The sequence below is a fragment of the Berghia stephanieae genome, chromosome 9, assembly GCF_034508935.2.
Source record: "Berghia stephanieae isolate SIO BIC M18660-M18661 chromosome 9, UCSD_Bste_1.3, whole genome shotgun sequence".
NCBI lineage: Eukaryota > Metazoa > Mollusca > Gastropoda > Nudibranchia > Aeolidiidae > Berghia > Berghia stephanieae.
Genome location: NC_088368.1, coordinates 22,295,074 through 22,322,048, shown reverse-complemented (window position 1 = coordinate 22,322,048; position 26,975 = coordinate 22,295,074). Strand labels below are relative to the sequence as shown.

Below are 26,975 nucleotides of genomic sequence, written 5' to 3'. Positions count from 1 at the left end.
AAAAAGGGTGTATATATAAAAAAGGAGCAGCTCCATAACCAGAGCTGCGCTTTATAATATGAATAATTTCAACACTGTAAAATAGTTAAAACTGTCACTATAAATTGAAAATTGAAAAGATTGCAAAACAAATAAATTAATAAATTAATATTTACATTTTTTGAAAGTAAAAATGCGAAATAATTATATAAAATTAATGATTATTGCTTGTTGTTGTAAAGCCTACTGTACGGCAGAAAAGATTTTCGGTGTCTCTCTGTTTTCGTTGAAATAGAGAAAGGGTGACCACTTCTTTCTGACATAATAACTGATGGTCTTAGTGGATGGTACTGGTCATTTAATATTTTAGTTATTTTATTTATACAAAATTTCTCGTATAAAAGATCTACATCGTCAACATCATTTATGTAACGTTTAATGGATTTTTTAATATTTGAATTTATTTTGTTTCTTTCCACTGCTAAGCAATTGCCTCCCCAAGCTGTTATACAAAATGACAAAACACTTTCGATTACTGCTCTATAAAATAATGTGCAGAGGGTTTTATCTATTCTAAACTGAGAGAGTTTTGATTAAAAAATATGTACGTCTGCACATCTTATGCCTAATTATTTTCAAGTGTTCATCCCACTTGAGCCTGTCATCAATCGTTACACCAAGGTATTTGTGGTGAGGAACTCGCTGGACGAATTGGTCCTTTAATTTTAATGGTTCTATCGGTTCCTTCACTCTCCTAAAGTCAATCACTAGCTCCTTTGTCTTGCTTATGCTAAGCTCTAGGTGGTGGACATTACACCAAGACACAAATCTATCAATTTCTTGCCTATAAGCCACTTCGTTGCCATTTGTTCTGAGGCCTTGAAGAGCGGTGTCATCTGCAAAATTTATTAAAGGTACACTCAGGTTTTGACTTCTACAGTCATTCGTGTATATTGTGAATCATACAGGGGACAATACACAACCTTGATGAGCACCAATATTTGTTATACAGGAAGATATGTTTTGTCCTAATTGAACATATTGTGCTATCTCCGTAAGAAATTCGAGCACCCAAGCAATTATATACTTGTTTAAATTCAGACTAGTCAATTTTTGAACAACCAACTGAGGTTGCATTGTATTGAACGCTGATGAAAAATCTGCAATAGCTCTTAGCGTGATCTAGATGCCTGTAGATGTTGTTTGTAAACAGCAAAATGGCATCCTCTACGCCACGTCCTGGTTTGTAAGCAAATTGATGACTATCACTCAATGGCATAAACTGGTTCCAAATTTTAATAAGAACAAGTTTTTCTAAAGATTTCATGACTATTGAAGTCAGTGCAACAGGTCTGAGATCGTTCATAGATTCAAGTTTTTCTTTTTTTTTTTTTGGAACAGGAATAATTTTTGAAGTTTTCCAAATTTCAGGGATCGAAACGCATTGGAGGGACCAGTTAAAAATATGTGTATAAATGGGGAAAGCTGATGGGCACATTCTTTTAATAATTTTCCTTTCAATCCATCCGGCCTAGCAGGTTTCCTCTCGTTTAGTTTCGAAAATACGAATCTCGTTTCTTCTTCACTGACTTCAATAGTCATTTCATCTTCCAAAGTCCTGTCTAATTTATGTTTTTCATTTTCAATATCAAATTTGTTTGCTGTGTCGAAACGTGAATAAAATTTATTTAGAGTTTCAATTCCGATATCTTCTGATATAATTGTGGGCTTTGGATTATAGTTAACAGCAGTTTTAAGCCCCCGCCACGTGTCCCGTATATCCCCAGAAGAAAAGCATTTTTCAATTTTATGTTTGTACTGGTCTCTACAACTAGATATTACTCTCTTTATCTCTTTTTGTTTTATTTTCAGATCTTTTTTGTTTCCACTAGTAAAGAGAGTTTTCTTTTGGTTCAATAAAAGTTTTAGATCTTTTGTTATCCAAGGCTTGTTGTTAGGATAATATTTTATTTCTTTTTTTTACAAGACACTAGCAGTTCACAGAATTTTAAATACTCACTCACACAGTCATTCAGCTCATCCACACTATCACATGATTCGATAAAAACATTCCAGTCAGTGCATTCAAAACAACCACGCAAATCTTCACACACACTTCCGTTCCAGATCTGTACACTTTTCTTTACTGGTTTTACACGTTTAAAAACAGGGCGGTAGGTGGGGAGTAGCAAGAGCATGCAGTGGTCAGATAAACCTAATGGGATAAACATTTATAACTATTTCTAATATTACACAGGAATAAATCTTATGTTTTTTTTTTTTTGTCCCTTGTCTTGCAGTCCACGTATTGATGAAGTCCCGGGAGAGTGAAATCGTTACATTGGTTAAAATCGCCAGTGACCATCAATACGGCATCGGGTGACTTAATTTGAATGTCCTGTATTTCTTTCCTCAAAATATTTTTCGCTGTGGTATTGTCTGATGATGGTGGAATGTAGACGTTGATGATGATGACATGAGTGTATTCCCGGGGTAGATAATATGGTCGTGACGAAACAGTAATAAATTCAATATAATCGTCACTATACATTTTCTTTATCTGACAGTTATTGGGGTGGCACCATTTGTTGTTAATATATGTGCACACCCCACCCCCAGTTCGTTTATTTACATTAGTCCGATCTCCTCGAAATAGTGAATATTGTTCAATATCAAAACATGATGATGGTATGTGAGGAGAGAGAGCCAAGTCTCTGTTAACGCTATTGTGGAGGCTTGACGATAGTCACTATTGTAACGACACAGTGAAAACAGTTCATCAATTTTATTCTTCAGTGATATCTTACATTACCTGTCACTACACAGGGTAAAATGGACGAAAAGGCCATCTATTGAATTTTGTTTTTATTCCTCCTTTTCTCCCCCTTTTTCTTACTTTAATAAACGATGTGTCAATAGTGGGTGGTGGGGGTGACACGGGTTGGAGGGATCGGAGAGTCTCTGGAGTATATGTTATCGATAGGCTTTTGGCAGCAAAATCACAGGCTGAAACACCATTTATGCTTATAAATATACTAATAAATATAAAAATCAGGAACAATATATACTTCACATCCATTTTGAATAAAAAAATTAGGCGTAAATTCCGGCGATTGAATGATAAATGAATAAAAATATGTGTAGAAAATACGTAAACATTCACAACACGTCTGTTGTCGCCGGAAGCCAGCGCCACTATGCCAATATCCGACCTCGACGATAGAAGGTGAATGGATTTGCCCATAAGAAATCACGGATCGGCCGGAGCGAGGCGGTCATGATCGCAGGATCAGATATGACAACAGGGAACAGATGTTAAACAACTATCAACCAACATTTCACAAATTAATGACAAAGAATGAAACCCACCTCTTTGAACTTGCTGATCAGTCTCTCTAACTGATGATGACACATACCTAGTATTACTAGTAATAGTAGAAACTCTGTGTGAAATGTGAAGAACGTGCGAAATTGCGGCATCCATCCCTTTGATCTAACAATGTAGACAAGTCTATGTCATGTATGGTGAGCATTTATAAAGAGCTAAATCCACTACACTACACAATGCTCAATCGCTTCATAAGGGGTCCCGAGTCAACAACAACACTTAACATGTCGGACGAGGCATGACACCTGTTAGGCAATATTACCTTTTTTTCCCTGCAGATTAAATGCTGTTAACAACTAAGTACTCATTTTACACCTGGATAAAATGAGAGGTTGCGAGTAAAGAGCCTTTTTCAAGGGCTCAACTATGCACCACTCTGAGCGGGTCTCGAATCCAGGACCTTCCGATCCGAAGATGAGTGTCACGCCACAAGAAGACATTGCCGCTCTATCATGGAGATGGGTTTTATCTCAGAATAAATACAGAAATAAAACGTCTTCTATTGTCTACTCCTGTACGCTGTTCTTTCTTTTATCGAAATCTATTGTCTTACGTTTTCTGATGTTTAAATGATCCACGTGTGATCCACGTGTCATTAAACGTCTAAAAACAATGAAAATAAATATGTTGATTAAAATTTTAAAATTCTTGTATGATTGATGTTACCCGATGCCTATGAGCATTAGAAATCGTAAAATACTTAATGAACTTAATGATCGTTGTTATTATTATTATTATTATTATTATTATTATTATTATTATTATTATTATTATTATTATTATTATTATTATTATTATTTATCAATTAATTAATTTATTTATTAACTAATTAATTAATTGATTAATTAATTAATTAATTAATTAATTAATTAATTAATTAATATATAAAGTGTCGCTATTAATTATAATTTCTATTTCTACACATTTTTATGCATTAACATATAAAATCAAACCAGGGGTCTCAGGGCCATTATATTTCACTTTGTAAAATATATATATATATATATATATATATATATATATATATATATATTATATTATAATATATATATATATATATATATATATATATATATATATATATATATATATTATATATATATATATATATATATATATATATATATATATATATATATATATATATATTATGTGCGGCTATGTGGTCTAGTGGTATGACACTCGCTTTCGGATCGGAAGGTTATGGGTTCTAGCCTCGCTCGGCGCATAGCTGAGTCCTTGGAAAAGACTCTTTACTCACATTCTCTCACCGTACTCAGGTTTAAAATGAGTACCTGGCCGTTAACAGCGTTGTCTTTGTCCGAAAAATTGTAAATTCGCCTAACAGGCGGCATGTCCCGTCCTACATGATAAATGTTGCTGTTGACCAGGGACCCCTTGTAAAGGGCTTTGAGCACATTTTTGTGGATATTGCACTATATAAAAGCTCAATTTTTCTTTTAAAATATAGATATATATATATATTTATATATATATATATATATATATATTATATATATATATATATATATATATATATATATATATATATATATATATATATATATATATATTTATATATATATATATATATATATATATATATATATATATATATATATGTATATATATTATTGTCGCCATAAATTCTTAACTTTCTATTTATACATTTCTATGCATGCCTCGTCTTTAAACGAATTTCCGTTTTTTTTTTTTTTGATGAATAAAGTATATTATTATTATTATTATTATTATTATTATTATTATTATTATTATTATTATTATTATTATTATTATTATTATTATTATTATTATTATTATTTATGCCTTTTGTGGTATTTATAATTGTGTAGCTGTTTTGAAAGAAACAGTATTCAACGTATGCATTTATTATCTATTTTACTACCTACCATTAAACAATGCATCTTTTCATGCTCTTGCATTAAAAAAAAAAAAAAAAGAAATAATAATTACTAATCCAGTCCACTCCGTATAATTGCAACTTTCCGTTAACCGCAACATTTCCCAAGAAAATGGAATTCATTCTATATAAAAGTCACTGGTTAATTGCAACCAACTTTGGTTAATCGCAACAAATTTTCGACCTCAAAAAGTGGCAAATTCAAGAAATTAATCAAACAAAATCTCACAATTAAAATTCACCATGACAAATGCAAGTTGAAGAATCGAGAGTGGGTGGGATTTAATGCGACAGTAGTGTGTCACCACTCCCCACGCAAATTGAGACAAAAGAGGGCAGGGTTTACATTATGGGTTTGTACGGCCTTTTCTGTTGCCATTAGATATTAGGCGATTGCAATTGTAGGGGGGGGGGGGGGGGGGGGCATGGTCTAGACAACAGTTAGACAATGAGAGATGTAAGGAGAGACTTAGCGATGGTATCCTTTGTTTAATCGTCAATCTTATTCAATTTTCCTGGTTTTTAGGGACTTCTATCATGCACAATTCTATAATAAATGATTTTTCTCTCTCTCTGATTCATCAAGTATTATCAACTACACTAATAAAGACGGGTAGACGGATAGACAAACGGACACGCAGAACACAGCTGGATTAAATGTCGGCAACAGGTGTTAACAAAGTGCTCCTTTCCCCCTCCCCCTAATTATTTTTTTATTTTCAAAAATACTGCGATAATCATTTTACCTGTTTTATATATAGATAGTCTATTTTGGTCAGACTTGATGATAGTGGGAGTCAAGACAGCTCAGTTGGTAGAGCACTCGCTTCACATGCAAAGGGACCTCCTGGTACAGCCAGCAGTGATTGGGTAGCTGGGTCTATTGTATCTGGCGGAACGTACTTAGTGATATACCAGTGTCCTATGAAAATGCTATCATGCATTTGCTATTGTCCGTTATAGAAAGCGGGTTAAACTCCGGCTCCGTGGACCTAATGGCTCTGAAGGACTACTACATGTTAAATGACAGTATGGAATCGGCATACCTACAAAATTGTATTAGATCGCTATGATTATCGTCACCATCACCATCATCATCATCATCATCACCATCATCATCATCATCATTATCATCATCATCATCATCATCATCATCATCATCATCATCATCATCATCATCATCATCATCGCCATCATGATCAGCATCATCACCATCATAATCATCTATCGTTATGATGCAGTATTCAGTGTTGTGTCAAGCTATTTACGTTACGTTAGTGACCGCATGGTGACAATGGGAGCATGTTCTATCTGTATTGTTGTGTCCTTGTGTAAGGCACTGCACACAAATTGCCTGCTCGTTCAGGTGTAATAAGAGTGCTCGGCTAAAATCACCCGCGACTGTTCTATCTGTTGTTGTCCTAAAATTAATCTGTACTGATGGCTTGTTTTGTATGAACTAGGTCTGACATGTCTTTCTGGTAACCATTGTGCAGTTAATGTAGCGTTATGAAACCGTAGCATTATTTGCGTATTCCATATATATGGAATTATTATAATTCATAAGTGAATGTTGATGTGTCTTTGAAAGAAAGAAACTAGAGAGAGAGAGAGAGAGAGAGAGAGAGAGAGAGAGAGAGAGAGGTGGAAGAATATTACATATGACTAAAAAAGGAATGTGTTTGATGTTTTCAGATACAATTACAACGGCAACATTAACTAGCAGGGAATGGTAGGTACAAGATTTTATTATGTCAACGAAATAACGCCAAGATAACACCAGATAACGTCTCATTCTTGCCTCAACCCCCCAGGAATACACACGTTACTACATTTTGTATTATGTTTTCAGCTTTCCCTTGTGTCTGTACTGTTCCCACCCGAAGCCATTTGTTAGCTAATGTAAATGATCAACAATGTACCTATTTAAATTATTGAGCGCAAATTGTATTCTCGTGGTTATTTTCCATGGATAAGTAATGCTATATATAGGGGGAAAACGCACTGTTATGAAAAATTGTGAGAGTGGTTCTATAGCAGGTGTCATTTATATGGGTCTTAGCTACATGTATGCCAGTTTTCATGCTTTCAATCCGAACGTGCACGGTTTTAGCCTAATCCCCCCTAATACAATGAATATTAAGAAAACATAGGTATTTACTCAGTTATTTCCATTGTTTAATATAGCTGTAATAGGGAAAATCTAAGGTCTTAAACCGAAACGTTCTGATTGATTGCCAGAGTGGTTCTATGGCAGATGGGTTGTTTTTTTTTTTTGGGGTATTGGTAACCTGTTTACACATTTTCATGCTTTCAACCCAAATTTGCACGGTTTTAGCTTAATTCCTCGTACTAATAGTATATTCTAAATGAGAGAAACTTCGTTTTATAATTCCAACCACCTTATTTGCTCTTTTAATCATATCATTAATATGTAGATCAAATTTGAGAGTGGGATCACATGTCACACCAACATCCTGCTCTGAAAACACTTTAATCAAAGAATTATTATGTTCCTTATCTGTGAAATAGATACTTTTAAGATTATGTTCTCCAATATTATGTAAAACGTGACATTTGGAATTTACGATCCTCTACTGACTATACGAACCTTACTCTTAGAAATCATTATAATAATAAATTTTATGGCGGCCGTTCATATACTCACACTGGGACCCTTGTGTGGAATGACCTGCCCAGAAGGATAAGAGAAGCAACATCTATAGATAGTTTTAAACCATTGTTAAAGCACTACCTTTTTACCGTTACATTTTTATGATATTGGTACGATATTTCATAAACTGCTGCTATTGATATCATTGTGGTGTACGTTTTATATATGTAACTTTTGTATATTTATTTGGAACATGCATTGAGCATCAAACAGTGATGAAAATGCGCGATATAAATGTCATCTATTATTATAATTATTATTTGGAAATATTAAAATTCAACTCCCAATCCTTTGACCAAGCAAATAAAGACAAATATCGTCCTATTATATATATATATATATATATATATATATATATATATATATATTATATATGTATGTATGTATATATATATATATATATATATATATATATATATTATATATATATATATATATATATATATATATTGCTCTCTATAAATGCTCAAGTTTTTGTTTTTTGTTTACAACGCCGTCGCTCAATTTTATTTTGACATAACAGTACAGGAGTTGGAGGCAATACTTTAGATCGCATCACATATTACAGCTGACGCTTAATTAAGTGAATTTTATTGCCGTGGTGTTGTTTTAAAAAATTGTTGAATTTACATGAATGTTATAAGCCATTTATTTCAGCACCACGTTATGGTATACAGTTAAAATACAGTTAAACCCATATCAAGGGACTTTATCACTGGATACGTAAATGTGTGGCGAGTATACTTAAAAAAAAAAAAAGCAAGGATTGGTTTTTAGCTATGAATGCTGCAGCTGTCTGTTACCACGGAATTGCATAATTCATTTCATAATACACCTGAATTATGGATACACGATTGTTATCACGTCAATGATAAAGGCTGCTACAATTTTGCCTGAACAAAGTGCGTATTATCAATAAGAAAGAGAAGACAACAACGACGACGACGTCGATGATGATGAAGAAGAAGAAGAAGAAGAAGAAGAAGAAGAAGAAGAAGAAGAAGAAGAAGAAGAAGAAGAAGAAGAAGAAGAAGAAGAAGAAGAAGAAGAAGAAGAAGAAGAAGAAGAAGAAGAAGAAGAAGAAGAAGAAGAAGAAAAAGAAGAAGAAGAAGAAGAAGAAGAAGAAGAAGAAGAAGAAGAAGAAGAAGAAGAAGAAGAAGAAGAAGAAGAAGAAGAAGAAGAAGAAGAAGAAGGAAAAGAAGAAAGAAGGAAAGAAGGCAAAGGGTTTTAAACAGAAAAAAAAAAGAAATAGAAAAACGAAAGAAATAAAGAGAGAAAGAAAGAACGAAAGAATGAAGGAAAGAAAAGGACGATGAAAGTGTAACTAGAAATCAACCAGTCTAGCGGTAGTATGGAGATAAACGATTTCTGCCCAGAGATAATAATCTGTTAATAATAACAAAGAGAAGATAATGACAATATTTCGAATTCTGTTAAATTGAACGATTTTTTGTTTGGTTATCCGCTCTCTCGTTTAAGCGATTCTCACTTCAGACGGGGGTTTGTTATTGAAACAAAAATAGAATGATTATCACTGACAGAAAGTTCACGTCCCATGAAAAGTATGGCTTTAATCACATTTAGATCTTTATTAATATTAATATTATGTAGTTTTGAGTTGTCAGTCGACAATAATATGTATTTCCATTACTGTTGATGTCTGGCTACTGTTTTGATTCCTTTTTCAATAAGCAGAGGTGATAAGTTGTGAGTACGTGTGAGAATGGATTTTAGATATTTGATGTGATCCATTTTCTGAAAGCGGTATTATCTCGGGATGAACACAGTGCTGAAAATTGAATGTTTGCCTCGAACATGACTATAGGTGTTCGTGTCTCTTCGTCCGATATAAATAACAATGTGAAATCGAATGTAAGCTTCAATACAAAACAGATAAAATTAACGTTTCGGGTTTTCCATTTATCAGCAAAACAGGATGAATGAAACACTATAAACGAATGAGATATAATGTGGTAGTGGCGTTGTTAAGATGAATTAACAAAAACCTATTTTTATGTTTTTGTTTATTCATCTTAACAACGCCACTACCACATTATCTCATTCGTCTGTAGTGTTTCATTCATCCTGTTTTGTTGATAAAGGGGAAACCCGAAACGTCGATTTATCTTTATTTCGTATATTAAATTGAAGCTTACATTCAATTTCACATTGTTATTTATTTCTTCGAGCTTCGAGCTGCACCATTTACATTACCCAGTAATTTTCATCAGTTAATGTAGAGCTTATGGTCGATATACTTTTCCTTCTGGGCTGCTTTGATTACTGTTTATGGAGAGGCTTCGGATGGGAACAATACAGATAATGGACGTTTCGGGTACAAACCCTTCATCGACGAAGACGTCCATTGTCTGAATTGTTCCCATCCTAATCCTCTCCACTATCACTCTTTCCTTTGTATCTTCACGATCGACGAAGAGTTTGTACCCGAAACGTCCATTGTCTATATTGTTCTCATCTCAATCCTCTCCATTATACCCATTTCGTTTGTATTATCACGATCCAAGGCTTCAAGCAGCCCTCATCGCTTTCTACTTTTGATTATTGTTGAGGTGACAATTTCCATGTCCGTCGTTCTTTTGCACATTGTCGGATTGTTCCAAGACCTTGAATTGACTTTAACGGTTGGCCAACATGTCTGATGTCACGTCTTAGTGTTGTAACTATTGATGTCCTAGGTCGACTTCTTTGTTTCTTTATTCTTGAGATTGAAATATTGAACCATCGCATTGTCGCACGGAGTGTTATCATCTTGTCTTAGAATGTGGTGCTTTGGTAGAGAATATATATGATTTACATTATATTAACTGCATTGCAAATACAAAAAAATAATTTCAAAGTTCGTATTTGCATCATGTTAATCTTAAATTCACCTTTCGGGACCTGATTCATTCATGTCGACGTGCACTTATTTGCAGGTCTGATAACCCAATTCCTTATGGGTTCATTGTTGTTATGGTAATCTAAAAAAAAATGACCCAAAATATTGTCCATTACAACAATGTTAAACTAGGCCCATAATTGGGGTAGGTACTAATGTCAGACCTGCATAATGTGTACACGTTGATTCAGGTTTAATACGATTTTGAGAGGGTCGATCACATATAAGTATATTTGATAATCCAGAACAATAATGGGCTTAATTCAACATTCTTGTAATGGACAATATTTTGCCTTGGTTTGAAAGTATTTCAATAACAACAACGAGACCATTTCAATAGGGGTTATCGGACCTTAAAATGTGTACACGTTGATTTAAAATAACCATCGGGTTTTCTACGTTCTCCGAACGGAGACGTGGAGGGCTTTCTGAATTCTTTCAGTATGTGTGCGTCATAGGGTATTGCAGCTGATTGGAGGGATTTTAAAATGTCCGGACATTCACCTTATTATCCTTTTTAAAAAAATATTTATGATAAACGTTGGAGTTCAATAGATAAACATTTCTTTTCAGCCGAATTTGGTACGTAAAGATATCCTGACCACAATGATAACTTTTTAATGTCAAATCGTTGATTTCGAGAATTAATCATTGTAAAAATAAGAATAGGTACACTTTATTTTGGTAAGAACAAATATAGTAGTTGAGGTCGTTTGAAGAATGTGGTGATAAATAAGATTCTTGACATCCTCGTTTGAAGTTTCGAACTCGTTTCCAAAAAGCGATGCCAGGGTCACGATGCGGCATTTGAAACTCGTTCGAAATTACAAGCTTAGGAGTTCAAAAATCTTATAATTTTAATTCTTCGACCATATTTTTGTTATTTGAAATTTATTTTTCTTTATTTCAAAATTCCCGACATAATACCAATTTAATGCGATGGATGACATTTTATGACTCTCACGCCATGCCCATCAGTTAGCGTGATGACTGACAGTCGTAAAAATGAAATAATCGTCAAAGATGTACCTCACAATACAGTGCAAGCCGCTCAATCGGAACAGCACCGTTACCTTGAAATCGTTCCACTAAAGCAGGTGTTACAAACTCCCGATTTCGCTGGTGGCCTCCAACGAAACAACTTATCAATACTACACATATCATTTGAAGTGGCTATATTATAATATAGAAATACAGAGGATACTAATTTTTGTTTTTAAGTTTTATTTTCCAGTCTTCGCTACGTTTAACTCGAATCATGTTACACAATAACCCATACAATATTACACATTTATAATCAACGCGGAATGCCTCGTCAAAAGAAAACTAATCTTTGTCTTTTTAGCTTCTCCCTCTCTCTCTCTCTCTCTCTCTCTCTCTCTCTCTCTCTCTCTCTCTCTCTCCCTCTCTCTCTCTCTCTCTCTCTCTCACTCGTGTAATCGTTTGTTGCTCACCAAGACTGGCAATTGGCTAAAGTATGACGTATATTATAGTGAAAGGGTGATTTAGGCTCAATGCAATTGGTGTCAATTACCGACTTGGTTGTTTTTATTTTTGTAGCCACTGGATGACTCCATTCTTTTCAGTTCATTTCAATGATAAAATTCATATTTTTGATTACTTGGATTAGAAATGAATCTTAATACTTTTACTGAGCGAGGCTCTGAAATTCTTCCATTTAACCAGCATGCGCTCAGATTTATCAGTAGAATTTTAAGTCGTAAATATTCTGTCACAGACATATCTTTCCATTTTAGAGGCATGGATTTTAGTTTTTGTCACTTATACAACCTGTATCTATTGTTCTAAATAAAACATATAACATCGTTCTTACACGACACGTCACGTACGCACACACATATACACACAGTCACACACACACACACACACAGACAGACAGACATATATATATATATATATATATATATATATATATATATATATATTTAATTGTGTTGGATACAAATATGGTACGAATAGTAAGTGTTTTCGTTTAGACGAAAACACTTACTAATCAACTACAAACCTACGGAACCACTTCAACAAGCAACAACACACAATAAACCAAACTCACGTAACACACAGTCCTGACGATGGCTGAAAAGGCCTGAAACATCGATGTAGACTGACTCAAACATTGTGGTAAATATTAAAATATATATATATATTAGGAGGGTGTGGCCTATTCCAAACTCTTTTGGCAGGATGTGTTTCATTGACGTATATAGCATGCTCTTTCAGTACCGTATTCATGGCGTTTGGAGGCTACAACCCCGGATGGCGATGTTTAGACAACACAACATTCGCTAATGAAAATATCAAGAGCAAAAATTATAAGGAACTGGGAAACTTTGGGAAGCGCGAGGAGCAGAATGGACCGCCATCGGATGACAGTGACGGATTCAACCAATCGTGTGGAGGATTTTCAGAATGTGGGCGTGTCGAATTCCACCCAGAATCCTCTACGATTGTTACCGAATTTGGACTGATTTGTGATCAGGCTTGGAAATCGCCATTGATTATTTCCCTGCAAATGGTGGGGGTGACAATAGGGACGTTATTGTCAGGTTATTTGAGCGATATCTATGGAAGAAAATCTGTATTATGCATCATGGGATTGGTTCATTCTGTGCTTTCCCTTCTCTCGGTAGCCTCGTCATCATGGGAAATGTTTGCAGCTATCCGCTTTTTTTTTTGGGGCCTTTCTACTGGAATGGTGTTTAACACAGCGACTGTATGCATGACAGAATTTGTCACTCCAAAATGGCGAACTGTCATGACTAGTTTGCCACTATGGTGTCTGGGCTGTTTTATATTCTCTGTCAGTGCTTTCTTCTTCAAAAACTGGAAAGAAATTCACATTTTTAACGGAGTATTTTCTATTATCATCATTCTGCCTGTTTTGAAATGTCCTGAAAGTCTTCGATGGTTGATAGTTCACGATAAAGAGGCAAAAGCCATGAAAGCTGTTTTCCAAATTGCCAAATTGAATAAAGTGGAGAAGGCTAATTTAGTTAGATTGAGACTTCCGATAATAAAGGAAGAAACTCGCAAAAATAGAAACAGCAATTTCGTAAACTTTATCAATATCTTTAGAAAAAATGCTATTGTTTATAATTTTATTTTAGGCTTTGCCTCATTTCTGTCGTGTCTCATTTATTACTCAACTAGTTTTGGGCTAGCTGCATTGCCAGGGGATATCTACATAAACAACATCATTGTCTACATCACCGAATTGCCGGCGAATGTGATCACCTCTTTAGTCCCTAACTTGATTGGAAGGAAACCAACGGGCATTGCTCTACATTTGGTCCAGGCAATCTCCATTTTTATCTTCGTTGCCTTAGATTTCTTTTCCACTGGAAGTGTAAAGACAATCGGCGTGTTGGTCTCAATCGTCGTAACAAGAATTTGTTGCGATATCAATATGTATCTCATTATCATATGCACCAATGAGTTGTTTCCAACAGTCGTCAGAACAGCTGCTGTAGGTTGGATGCAATTCTTGGGCGGAATCGGAGGGATTTTATCTCCATATTTGGTGTTAACAAATGACGTCATACGCGTGTCCTTCCTTGTGATGGCTGTGTTAAGTTTGGCTGTTTGTGGCTTGTTTGTTTTTGTGCCAGAGACGTTGGGAAAAGATTTGACTGATAATATGGACTGCAAACATTCTGATAAAACTGAAGGTGAAGATTTAGGAAACATTGACGTTACAATAAATAACCACGAGCCTGCATCAGCCGTCTTACCACAACCGGCGTGATTGACCTCATTTAACGTCAGGTTCTTGACTTTTCTTTCAGTTCAAATAGGCTTCAACAGTCGTGACGTCACTTCCCTCGGAATTAACTAAATAACTGATTCTAAACTATGGGAACAATGGCGGACGCCCTTATGAAATATTTCTACGACGAGACTAAAAGTGTATCCATAGGAGAAAAACATTAAAAATCTGATCATGTTTTGACTTTTATACATTCTGATTAAATGAAACGTGAAAAAGTTCTAGTCAGCATGAAGAATAAAAAGTCCGATTTTCTTTGTTTAGAACCAAGCTTTTGTTTTCTGGGCGCGCGTGACATCAGACTATTGAATCCCATTGTCATAACTTACGGGAGAGGGTGTACTCTTGATGTCACTACCATGTTCTCGTTTGTCATTAAAAATATTTAATTCAATTCCATTTAATTCATATGTTTGTTTTAGAGAATAGGAAAGAAAATTGTGATGTTAAACAACTGGTTCACTATTTAATTGAAAGTGTAAAACCACTCTTCTGTAGGACGTGATACATGCCTTGTGTAATTCATCTTCTATTGTCAGAGTGATGTTATCTTATTTTCTAGTCTAAATATGGACCAGCATGGTCGTCGATGATAATCATCCATCCTTGTTAATGTATTTTCCGAAATCCTATGAATCTGCCTATACATCCTGCTACTGAAATAGTTATACCACCTAACTGACCTGTTCATTATTTGTACTCCGAAGGACTGGGTACATACATACTTTTAAGGATTTAGGATCCAAAAATCATGGTATTTCCAATCAACAAATCTAAACATTTTAAGTCAACGATAAACCAAAACAAATAACACCAATAGTACTACTACTACTACTACTACTACTACTACTACTACTACTACTACTACTACTACTACTACTACTACTATTACTACTACTATACTATACTACTACTATACTTCTACTACTACCATACTACTACTCACTACTACTACTACTACTACTACTACTACTACTACTACTACTACTACTACTACTACTATACTATAATAATAATAATAATAAAAATAATAATAATATATAATATACTATACTACTACTACTACTACTACTACTACTACTACTACTACTACTACTAATAATAATAATAATAATAATAATAATAATAATAATAATAATGATGATGATGATGATGATGATGATGATGATGATGATGATGATGATTATGATTATGAATATGATGATGTTTACAGGATATTGCGTAATATAAAAGCTTAAGTTAATTTAGTAACAGTACTAGTTATAATAATAATCTTATTTTATATTGTTGAGAAATCAACAATTTTAATTTTACCACAATACTTAAGTGTATCAAAGTGGTATCTAATTGGATTGAACCGGATAATGGGGAATATAAATCATTATTGTATTTATTCTACTTATTCAACCTTGTTATTTGAAATATTACACTGAACTCAAATATTAATATTTATAAGATATAATAATGATTTTTTTCATTTTCTAATATTACTTTTACTAGAGGGGACAAGTATAAGATTTTTGTCTCTAGATACAAAACAAACGTAAGACAAAACTGGTTCGGTATTCGTATTGTCCAGAAAAGGAACAATTTGAAATTTGAAACAAAGAATGCAAAATCTATAGATTATTTCAAGGTGTTAGAAGACAGGGAATTATATGATGAGAGATTTATATATGACGAATAATACTTTTTTGCACTACTGTTGACAGGGATTTTAGTATTGTTTGTATATATTATGTATAGTTATATTTTATGGTCATCTTCTATATATATATATATATATATATATATATTATATATATATATATATATATATGTGTGTGTGTGTGTGTGTGTGTGTGCGAGTGTGTGTGTGTGTGTGCTTTGCATGTCATGGTTACAGATATATGTTTGTACACCACATTTACATGAGTACATTTAAGTTGAAATACTATCTTTACCAGTGTATCACTATTGTAATCTTTTATCAATAGATTTATGGCATTACTATTAATATTAAGGGCATTCAAGGGATTTTATCCTATTTTGCTCTATACCATATTTTATGTTATGTTATGTTAAATTGTCTGAAAATTTCCACAGTTATCACAGAGATAATGTATTATGTCACCAGAGAGAGGTATTTTGATAAGATATGTCGATTTTGAATTATAATCCTAATTCTGAATTTTTAACATCAATTTTCATCACATTTTGATTCTCAACTTTGTAATCTTCTATTAAAATAAAGCTAAAGCCGTAAAATTCTCTCTATGGTGACACACTATGGTACAATGTTGACAAGAGGGAAAATATGGAGGTCATTCCTTCATTAGTTTTTCTGGAACGTTTGCCACAAGATTGTTATATTTATTGATGTCAGACCCCCAAATTAGGTCGCAAAATAGGTATCAACACAATTTTTCACCATAAATGTTGTTTTTTAAAAAACCTTAATGGCGATACAGAATGATTGAAACCGCCCAGTAATGGTAATTAAATTTTTGTAAGAAAAGACACAAACCGCCCCCTGTATCAAAGTGGTAATGTATCGGATTGAATCGGATAACGGTAATACAACTAATTATTTGATATATTCTACTTATTCAACCTTGTCAGTTGAAATATTTCACTGAACTGAAATATTAATATGTATTAGATATAATAAAACTCGGATTATAGCAATCCAATACAATGCAATAGGGCAAGTCCATAAAAAGTCATCACTAAGGTCAAAAAATAATTCTATTAACTGGTGATCTTAATTGTACTTTTTACCATCCAGAACAGTTGAATTTTAAATTTTCTACAAAACAACGGCGCTATCCTATTGTTTTCATCTTCAAAACATTTGGAGCACATGTGGCAGACATTACAGTAAGTGAAGTTTTATGTTTTATCATTGCTGTGTCATTTAGATTAAGTTGATAAATGATTATACCTGTATGATTTGTTAGGTAATTGGTTTGGTGACAGCTTTACAAAAGATTGAGATGACATTTTATTATGTTCCTGGTTGATCAGTCTTGACAACTTACCCTGGATAGGACTGTAACGTCAGTGACAAAAAAGTACATCATTTTTTTTCATAACGATGCAATGGTTTTATTGATTTATCTTTTTGTGTACATTTAATTGTCGATTTTACTATTTGATTACCAGTAACTGGTAAGAAGAAAGTGATCAGAACAATAAATGTGACCGTCACTGACGTGGCACATTTTTTGTCACTGACGTGGCACTATATAACCAAACATCCGGTTTGTGAACAAGTATTTGTCCCATGCATAAGATATTAACAAAAATGCATGGGAGTCATTGAAATTTTAAAATGTATTGATGATTGTTGTTTCTGTTAATTATTAATGTATAAAATGTGTGTCTGCCCCTCTTTCACAGATTTCAACAGAACTATGACTCCAATTATCTCAACAACAAAAATGAGACAAAATAGAATGGGCCTGATGGAGGAGGAGAAACTCAGGATGAGGGAAACGAATAAACAGCACCAGAGAAACTCCAGATTAAGTCAGACTGATTAAAAATGAAAAGAATAGAGCAAAAAAAGTAGTGAAAAGAAAAAGAAGTGGCATTCAGAGCAACAACAGAGAGGAAAAAAATAAGCGGCTCTAAAATAAAAAGCTTTAAACTCTGTATACGCATTTGTAAGTGCTTTGTCAAAAGCTAAATCCAGTCTGTTCATGTAGATAGAAAGTCAGCATTGTATTTGCTCTTGCTGATAATTTTTTAAAAGCCGACAGTTCAGCCACTAAGACTAAGATAAGTGGATAGACCCTAGACATTGAAGTTCAGAAGTTTTATGAATGAGATATGATCTCCTGGTCACTGGTGAAAAAAATCACAAAAGACAGAACTAAAGATGGTTAATAAAGGAAGCAAAAGAAGCTGTCACTTTCAACTATGAAAGAAGTCCATTATAAAACCTAAAAAACTTGATTTCAAGATAGGCAAATCAAAATTTGCTACCAGGTGCCTAGCACATATTATTTAGCTCATATCGGAGAGAGATTAAAATGTCTGCTGCTGTGTGTATCGTGAAAACTTCAAGCGTGTTAGTGGAATCAAGAAAAGTCTTTCAAGGAACACTGACTGACAGCAAACAATTATTGTGTGACTCTGTCTGCAAACCATATTCATCTTCCTCTTCATTAGACAGTTGCAGTGCTTGCTTAGAAAAACCATCGTCTCTTGTTGTTGATGCACTGATTCCTATCGAATGACGACTCCGCTACCAAAATAAAATAACCACTTCGATTCCTTCTACACATCTTCTATCAGACCATAGAATCGTCTACCATCTGTTTTAATGGGGAAATAAGCCAAGACGGAAGAAAGAGAGGATGGTATGAGTACTGATTAAAAATAATTTGCAACGCAAAACACAACTTAGGCTCATTAAGAAAACAAGAAGTCTTTCATTTCAATCACTCCGCATCCACAAAAGAAAAAAAAGCTTCAGGCAAATTTGAGCTCCGGATAAATTATTTTTCATGAATTTTTTCAGAGAATTATGCAGTGAAATACGAAAATTAAATTATGACGTCCCATTAGGATCAGGCAGGCATAACAGACTTTGATAACAAGAGCAACAGACAACCTCCTCTGTCAGATGATGTATTACACACGACAATGGAGCTGTAGTTTGCGACAACCAATTAATTCTTAAGGACTATTGTGGTAAATGGTGATGCAAAGGACTTTTATGTATTTCTATTCTAACATAGCTGAAATTCAGTTCAAGTTCAAAGTTCTATCTCCATTAGCAATGCAGAAAATCTTAAATGAAAACATACTATATGCCAAAGATCTCTGTCCAAAACAAATTGGTTTTATTTTTTAAATCTCATCAACTTTGGTACTTACAGTGAAAGAGAATATTATGTTTTAATTTTGTAACAAGTTTGGGGAATTAATTAAAAGTTAATTTGATGATTTTTGCCATTTGGTTTGGACAAAGCACGAATTTTTTATGCTATGTACAGATTTATTCCAAAATGTTTGTAATTAATAGCTGTTTTGTTAAAATTACGATTCTTGTTCCTGAAATTAAACCACAAGATGCACTAAACTGTTGGTATTGTTTTATTCAATTGTGTAACCGAAAATTATGTTAATATATCAAAAGAAATGTGTTAAAAATTGCATTTTCATTTTTGCCACGTCAGTGACAGAGCAAAGCCAGACTAAACGTTTACCATGTAGTTGGCATCGTTCTTTTGTTATTATCAACCCAATCAGTATGACTTATTGGACTTTCACAGTTAAATCCAAACTCCTAGATTTATATAAATCAGAGAAATTTACAACAGAAGCAAGTGATCCAAACGATGGCATATAAAAATTGCCAAGTCAGTGACAGAGTGATTTTGCTCCAGCAGTTTTTTTGTTACTGAGTAAAAGCAATTTTTTTCCAGGGGAACATGTTATTAGTGTAGAGTGGCTTTGTAGACCACCATTATTCTTTTCTTTATGGTAACCTACAATATAAATCTACGATCCTTTTAATGTCTCTGAATGCCACGTCAGTGACAATGGACTTGCTCAATACGATTGTAGCGTTTGAGTCATCCGGAAATAACAGTGAATTGGTTTGGCTGTTCACATATTAAATTTTGGATGTACCACAATAAGTTAAAATTAAATGATAGTAAAACTGAGATTTTAATGTGTGGAAGGCCGAGTATCCTTAAACAGGAAATAAATCACCTATTACTCTCGGAAATAGCACAATAGAATTTTCAAATAAAGCAAAAAACTTTGGCGTCATCATTGATAAAGATCTTTCCATGACAAGCCACGTGAATAACACCATACAATCTTTGTACATAGAAATGAAAAAAATAAGCAAAATTCGTAATTTAATACCGAAGCATATAGCAGAACTTTTAATTAATTCCCTTGTTTTATCTAAATTGGACTATTGTAACTCCCTTTGGGCGAATTTAGCTAAAGACAAAATTAGCAAACTTCAGGTTGCTCAAAATAACGCAGCCAGGCTCATTGTACGCAATAACAAAAAATACCTGTCAGCAACTCTTCTTCTCCGTGAGTTACATTGGGTTCCTGTGGAAAAAAGAGTTGCCTATAAGATTTGTACTGTTGTCTACAAATCCTTGAGCACGAACAGTCCCTCCTACATTAAAGACCTTCTAAACATACATGTCCCCAATAGAAACTTGAGGTCAAGCAATGACCAATCAATCCTTGTCAAACCTAAGCCATTGCGTAAAATAGGTGAACAATCTTTTCAATTTTCGGCCCCCCATTTTTGGAACTCTCTCCCATCACACGTGAGATGTTCGGATTCGTTGACAACGTTCAAATCTCGCTTAAAGTTTTATCTTTTTACGTCATAATGTTGCAATATTATTTTCATATTTTGTTGTTGTTAAATTGAATTCGTATCACGCTTCCTTCACACTTGTCTCACTGTAATATGTTTTGTTTTATATCACTGTAAAGCGCTTAGAGCCTGTGACAACGGGGAAAAGCGCTATATAAATGCCATTTATTTTTAATTATTTTTAAAATATTGCTGTATGATTTGCTTGAGTTTTTGTTGATTTCATTTTCCTTTTCAATATCACTTATTATTGATTTATTATTTCATGCCCAGCTGTTATCATTTAAACTTTTCTATTTATAATTATCTATATGAAATAACAATAGACAAGGGTTACAGGATGTGCATTAATATTTTATTTTGTTCTTGAGCCTTGTTAAATATTTGTTCTCTTCTATTTTTTTCCCCTTTTAATTTTGGTCTTTCTTTCTTCCTTTTAAAAAAAATGTTTTGCTCATGCGTGACCTTGAGCAAGTGTGTGTGTGTGTGTGTGTGTGTGTGTGTGTATTTTTCCTGTTCGATTTTTGTTTCTGTTTTCTTTTTCTTCGTTTTTTCCCCTTCTAGTGTGTACAATAAATGTTCTAACGTTGCACTTTTTGTTAAAGTGATTAAGCATATTATGCAATGTAAACAGTTTAATCTCCTGGTTAAGAATTTTAATAGAAGCAATCTTATTTCTTCCATTTAAAAGACATAGAGCGATTTAAAAAACTTGCAGACATCCTAGTTTTGATGGGACGAATGGCTTTCCATACATTAGTTTTGCTCGATGGTGATGTAGTTTTTGTTTCTCTCTCTCTCTCTCTCTCTCTCTCTCTCTCTCTCTCTCTCTCTCTCTCTCTCCCTCTCTCTCTCTCTCTCTCTCTCTCTCTCTTCTCTCTCTCTCTCTTTCTTTCTCTCTCTCTCACTGTCTCCCCTTTACTCTCTCCCTCTCTTTCTCTCTCTCTCTCTCTCTCTCTCTCTCTCTCTCTCTCCTTTCCTCTCATCTCCTTTTATTTCTCTGTTCGATTCTCCATGATTCTGATAATTTTGAATGTTTTCATCAATCACCATTGGACGAATTTCATTTTATGACATGACAGATAACTGATGTATATCGTTCAAGTACATTAATGACATGATTAATTCCCTTGCCTTTCCTGATAATTTAATACTGTTGTGAGGTCTTTTATTGAAGAGTTCATTTTAAAAAGTAAACATTCAAAGTTGACTTTAACCCGCTGGTTAGGTGAATAGTTTTCACTAATTTACTCCCTATCAGACTATAGATAGAATGCGCTTGGCCAAGGAGTTCACAACATTGCCATCCGGAAGTATAAAGGACCAACACACAAACACTGTGTAACCATGAACGTTTATAGTCAGGTTAATACAGTTTAGTGAGAACAACTCACAAACGCGGATGGCAAAAACAATAACAAAGGCCTGAGTAACGTCATCTGCATACTATCTATACATAAAACAATATTGACTTTGCTCGGTTTGTTTGTTGTTTTTTGTTTGTTTGTTACCATCTCTCTCTCCCTCCCTCTCTCTCTCTCTCTCTGTCTCTCTCTCTCTCTCTCTGTGTCTCTCTATTTCTCTCACTCTTTCTATCTCTTTATCCCTCTCTCTCAGCTCATCCCCTCTCTCTTTCTCCCCCCCCCCCCTCTCTCTCTCTCTTTCACTACCTCTCTCTCTCTCTCTCTCTCTCTCTATATATATATATATATATATATATATATATATATATATCTGAAACACATGCTACTCTCTCTCTCTCTCTCTCTCTCTCTCTCTCTTTCTTTCTTTCTTTTTCTTCTCTTCTCTCACTTTCTCATCCCCCCTCTTTCCTCCCCCTCTCTCTCATACACTCACAGACACACCCACAACGGAGACTGAATCCGACGACCCGGCACTGCCGTCCTCTGCCGTTTTTCGGATAAAGACGTCGGGCGCGGACAAAATACTAAGAATAAAGAGAAGAGACACGAGACCTACCCAAACCAAGCCCCCGACGTCCTCTGCGGCTTGTTTTCGAGCTTGGTATGGGTAGGTCTAGCGGTTCTTCTCTTTATTTTCGGTATTTTGTCCATGCCCGACGTCTTTATCCAGAAGACGGCAGAGGACGGCAGAGCCGGGTCGTCGGAGTCAGTCTCCGGTGTGGGTTAGCCCTGGTAGATCCTCAACAGTGTTGAGATTCAGTCGCTGGATCAAGATCCAGTTGGGCTGGACGGGTAAGACTGTTATATTATTGATCTTCCCTTGAATGGGTTTCAACACTTCCTGAAATACGCGATCATCGCAATATTGACAGGAATGTTAAAGATGCCATCTCTGATAGAGCAAATTTGGATCGGAAGGCCCTCGGTGCGAGTCCCACTCAAAGCGGCGTTTTGTTGAATCCTTGGAAATGGTTCTTTGCTGACATCCTCACATCTTACTCAGTTATAAATTGCCTACCTGGTCGTTAGCACGTTCATCTCTGTCGGAAAAAAATCCCAATTGTAATAAAGTATAACAGTCGTCAAGCCTTGCCCTACATCCATGTTAAGTGTTGCTGTTGTACAGAAACCAGTTGTAAAGCGCCTTGAACACTTTCAGTCGATATTGCCCTGTATAGAAGCTCACGGTTTTTTTTGTTGGTTTAATAACCCCGTCGCTAAATTTTATTCTGACAGCAGATGGAGGCAATAATTTAAATCGCATTACATGTTACAAATGACGCTTCACTATTGCCGTGGTGTTGTTAAAAATAACATTGTTGAATTTACATGAATATTATAGGCCATTAATTCCAACACCACAAGAGAAATAACTTTCTCCGCGTCTTACAGTTAAACCGATATTAAATGAACTTTATCACTGGATACGTATAAGAGTGGTGAGTATACTTTTAAAAAAATCAAGGATTGGTTTTTAACTATGATTTCTTAATGACAATATCTCGACTTCTGTTCGATTGATCGATATTTTTTGGTTTGTTTATCAGCTATCTCGTTTAAGCGGTTCTTACTACAGATGGGGGTTTGTTATTGAAAAAAAATAGAACTATTGTCATTGGCAGAAAGTTCAGGTCCCATGAAAAGTGTGGCTTTAATCATATTTAGACCTTTATCAATATTAATATTATGTAGTCGACAATAGTATGTATTTCCATTACTGTTGATGACTGGCTACTGTTTTGATTCATTTTCCAACAAGCAGAGGTGATAAGTTATGATTACCTGTTAGAATGGATGTTAGATATTTTATGTGATCCGCTTTTTCAAAGCGGTATTATCTCGGGATGAACTTAATGCTGAAAATTGAATGTTTGCACCGAACTGGAAGATAAGGGTTAGTGTCTCTTCGTTAGGTATGTTAGAGAATGACTTACTTTTCTTGAGGTCCTTCCTCTGATTGGTCGACATACTTTTCCTCCTGGGCTAAAGCTACAATGCGTATCAACTTATGTTTAAAGTGTTTTAATTCCTTATAACATTTCGATGTCTCTTTTTGACATCAGATTCATTAAAAGAGTATCTAGGTCACTATTTATTTTCAATATTCAAATCTTCTTTGATTCGTCATATTAAGTTCTATTGCATTGGTTTATAGGCGACATGATAAAAAAAACTTTGATTATTGTTTATGCAGAGGCTTCGGATGGGAACAATACAGACAATGGACGTTTCGGGTACAAACCTTTCATCGACGAAGAGTTTGTACCCGAAACATCCATTGTCTGTATTGTTCCCATCCGAAGCCTCTCCACTACCACTCTTTTGTTCGTATTTTCACGATCGGCGAATGGTTTGTACCCGAAACGTCCATTGTCTATACCGTTCCCATCCCAATCCTCTCCACTATCCCCCTTTTGTTTGTATCTTCACGATCGACAAAGGGTTTGTACCCGAAACGTCCATTGTCTATACTGTTCACATCCCAATCCTCTCCACTATCTCCCTTTTGTTTGTATTGTCACAATCGACGAAGGGTTTGTACCCGAAACGTCCATTGTCAATACTGTTCCCATCCCAATCCTCTCCACTATCCCCCTTTCGTTTGTATCTTCACGATCGACGAAGGGTTTGTACCCGAAACGTCCATTGTCTATACTGTTCCCATCCCAATCCTCTCCACTATCTCCCTTTCGTTTGTATCTTCACGATCGACGAAGGGTTTGTACCCGAAACGTCCATTGTCTATATTGTTCCCATCCCAATACTCTCCACTATCCCCCTTTCGTTTGTATCTTCACGATCGACGAAGGGTTTGTACCCGAAACGTCCATTGTCTCTATTGTTCCCATCCCAATACTCTCCACTATCACCCTTTCGTTTGTATTTACACGATCGACGAAGGGTTTTACCAGGGCACACACAGTTTGGTTTGTACCCGAAACGTCCATTGTCTATATTGTTCCCATCCAAAGCCTTTCCATTATCCCCCTTTCGTTTGTGTTTTCACGATCCCCGACTTCAGCCAGCCCTCATCGCTCTCTACTTTTGATAATTTTTGAGGTGACAATTTTCCATTTCCGTCAGGTATAATACCATTTTGAGATGATCGATCACATATCTATCTATATATACATACACACACACACACACATACACACATTTATATATATATATATATATATATATATATATATATAATATATATATATAAACAGATGAGACAGATATATATAATATATATATATAATATATATATATATATATATATATTGATAGAAGAAGAGAGAGAAGAGAGAGAGAGAGAGAGAGAGAGAGGGGAGAGAGAGAGGAGAGAGAGATAGATAGAAGAGAGAGAGAGAGAGAGAGAGAGAGAGAGAGAGAGAGAGAGAGAGAGAGAACTTTCATCTCATTATACATTTGGCAAATTGGTGTGGCTATTCGTTGTGGTGTCTCGTTTTATTACCTGTCACGTGACTGTATTCAGCAACCAGTGGCCGGATTGGTGATCATCCTTGAAAAGCGAATTCTGGTGTCGGCGTCACTTTCCTTTGGTGAGATACTTTACAATATAACACCCCCTACCCCTCTAGATTCTGAATTAACCCCCTCCTTACCAACTACAGGAAAATCGTCACATTCCTTACGATACAACCAACACTTTTTTAATTCAAATTTCTTTTGTACATCATAAAAATTAAAGAAAATGAACAGTGTATTGTAGAGCATGTTTTGATAAAGAAATAATGTATCGCAAGAACTTACTGCTATTGTGTTTGAATGATAAAATTTATATTTTTCTGTTAGCTGGGCGTGAAGTTTTGGGGAAAATCCTGAAAATGGCTGGTAAGGAGAGAGCGAGAGTTAAGGGAGTAACGGACATACTATATGAATGTTAATATGTCAGTACTAATATAATAATAATAATAATAATAATAATAATAATAATAATAATAATAATAATATAATGATATATAACAATAATAATAATAATAATAATGATAATAATAATAAATAATAATAATAATAAATAATAATAATAATAATAATAATAATAATAATAAAATAATAATAATATAATAACAACAAATCAATAATAATAATAATAATAATAATAATAATAATAATAATAAATAAAATAAATAATAATAATAATAATAATAATAATAATAATAATAATAATAATAATAATATAATAATAATAATAATAATAATAATAATAATAATAATAATAATAATATAATAATAATAATAATAATAATAATAATAATAATAATAATAATAATAATAATGATAAATAATAATAAATAATTAAATAGTAATAATAATAATAATAATAATAATAATAATAATAATAATAATAATAATAATAATAATAATAATAATAATAATAATAATAATAATAATAATATAATAATAATAATAATAATAATAATAATAATAATAATAATAATAATAATAATAATAACAATAATAATAATAGAAACCTCTTTCGTTTTGATGACAACCCGAGTTCAATAGATAAATATTTCTTTTCGGCCGCACACGCATGCGAGTTTA

The 26,975-nt window shown here is 34.0% G+C and overlaps 2 protein-coding genes across 6 annotated transcripts in view; both read left to right on the top strand.

Moving 5' to 3' along the window:
• The first annotated feature begins 7,112 nt into the window (after positions 1-7,112).
• Positions 7,113-26,975, top strand: part of LOC144979867 (uncharacterized) — a 26,661-nt gene continuing 6,798 nt past the window's right edge. Inside the window, exons 1-2 of one of the 5 annotated variants that reach the window (XM_078927096.1) lie at positions 7,113-7,190; positions 25,903-25,969. The gene's annotated coding sequence lies outside the window, so the exon portion shown is untranslated. Of the gene's footprint in view, positions 7,191-8,703; positions 9,525-9,604; positions 9,674-25,902; positions 25,970-26,975 lie in introns of those variants that run through there. The other 4 variants (XM_078927092.1, XM_078927095.1, XM_078927093.1 and 1 more) reach the window with 4 other exon arrangements.
• On the top strand, positions 13,113-14,627 carry LOC144979167 (uncharacterized). Its single transcript, XM_078925775.1, has one exon. It carries the CDS (start codon positions 13,113-13,115, stop codon positions 14,625-14,627), a length of 1,515 nt encoding a protein of 504 aa, XP_078781901.1.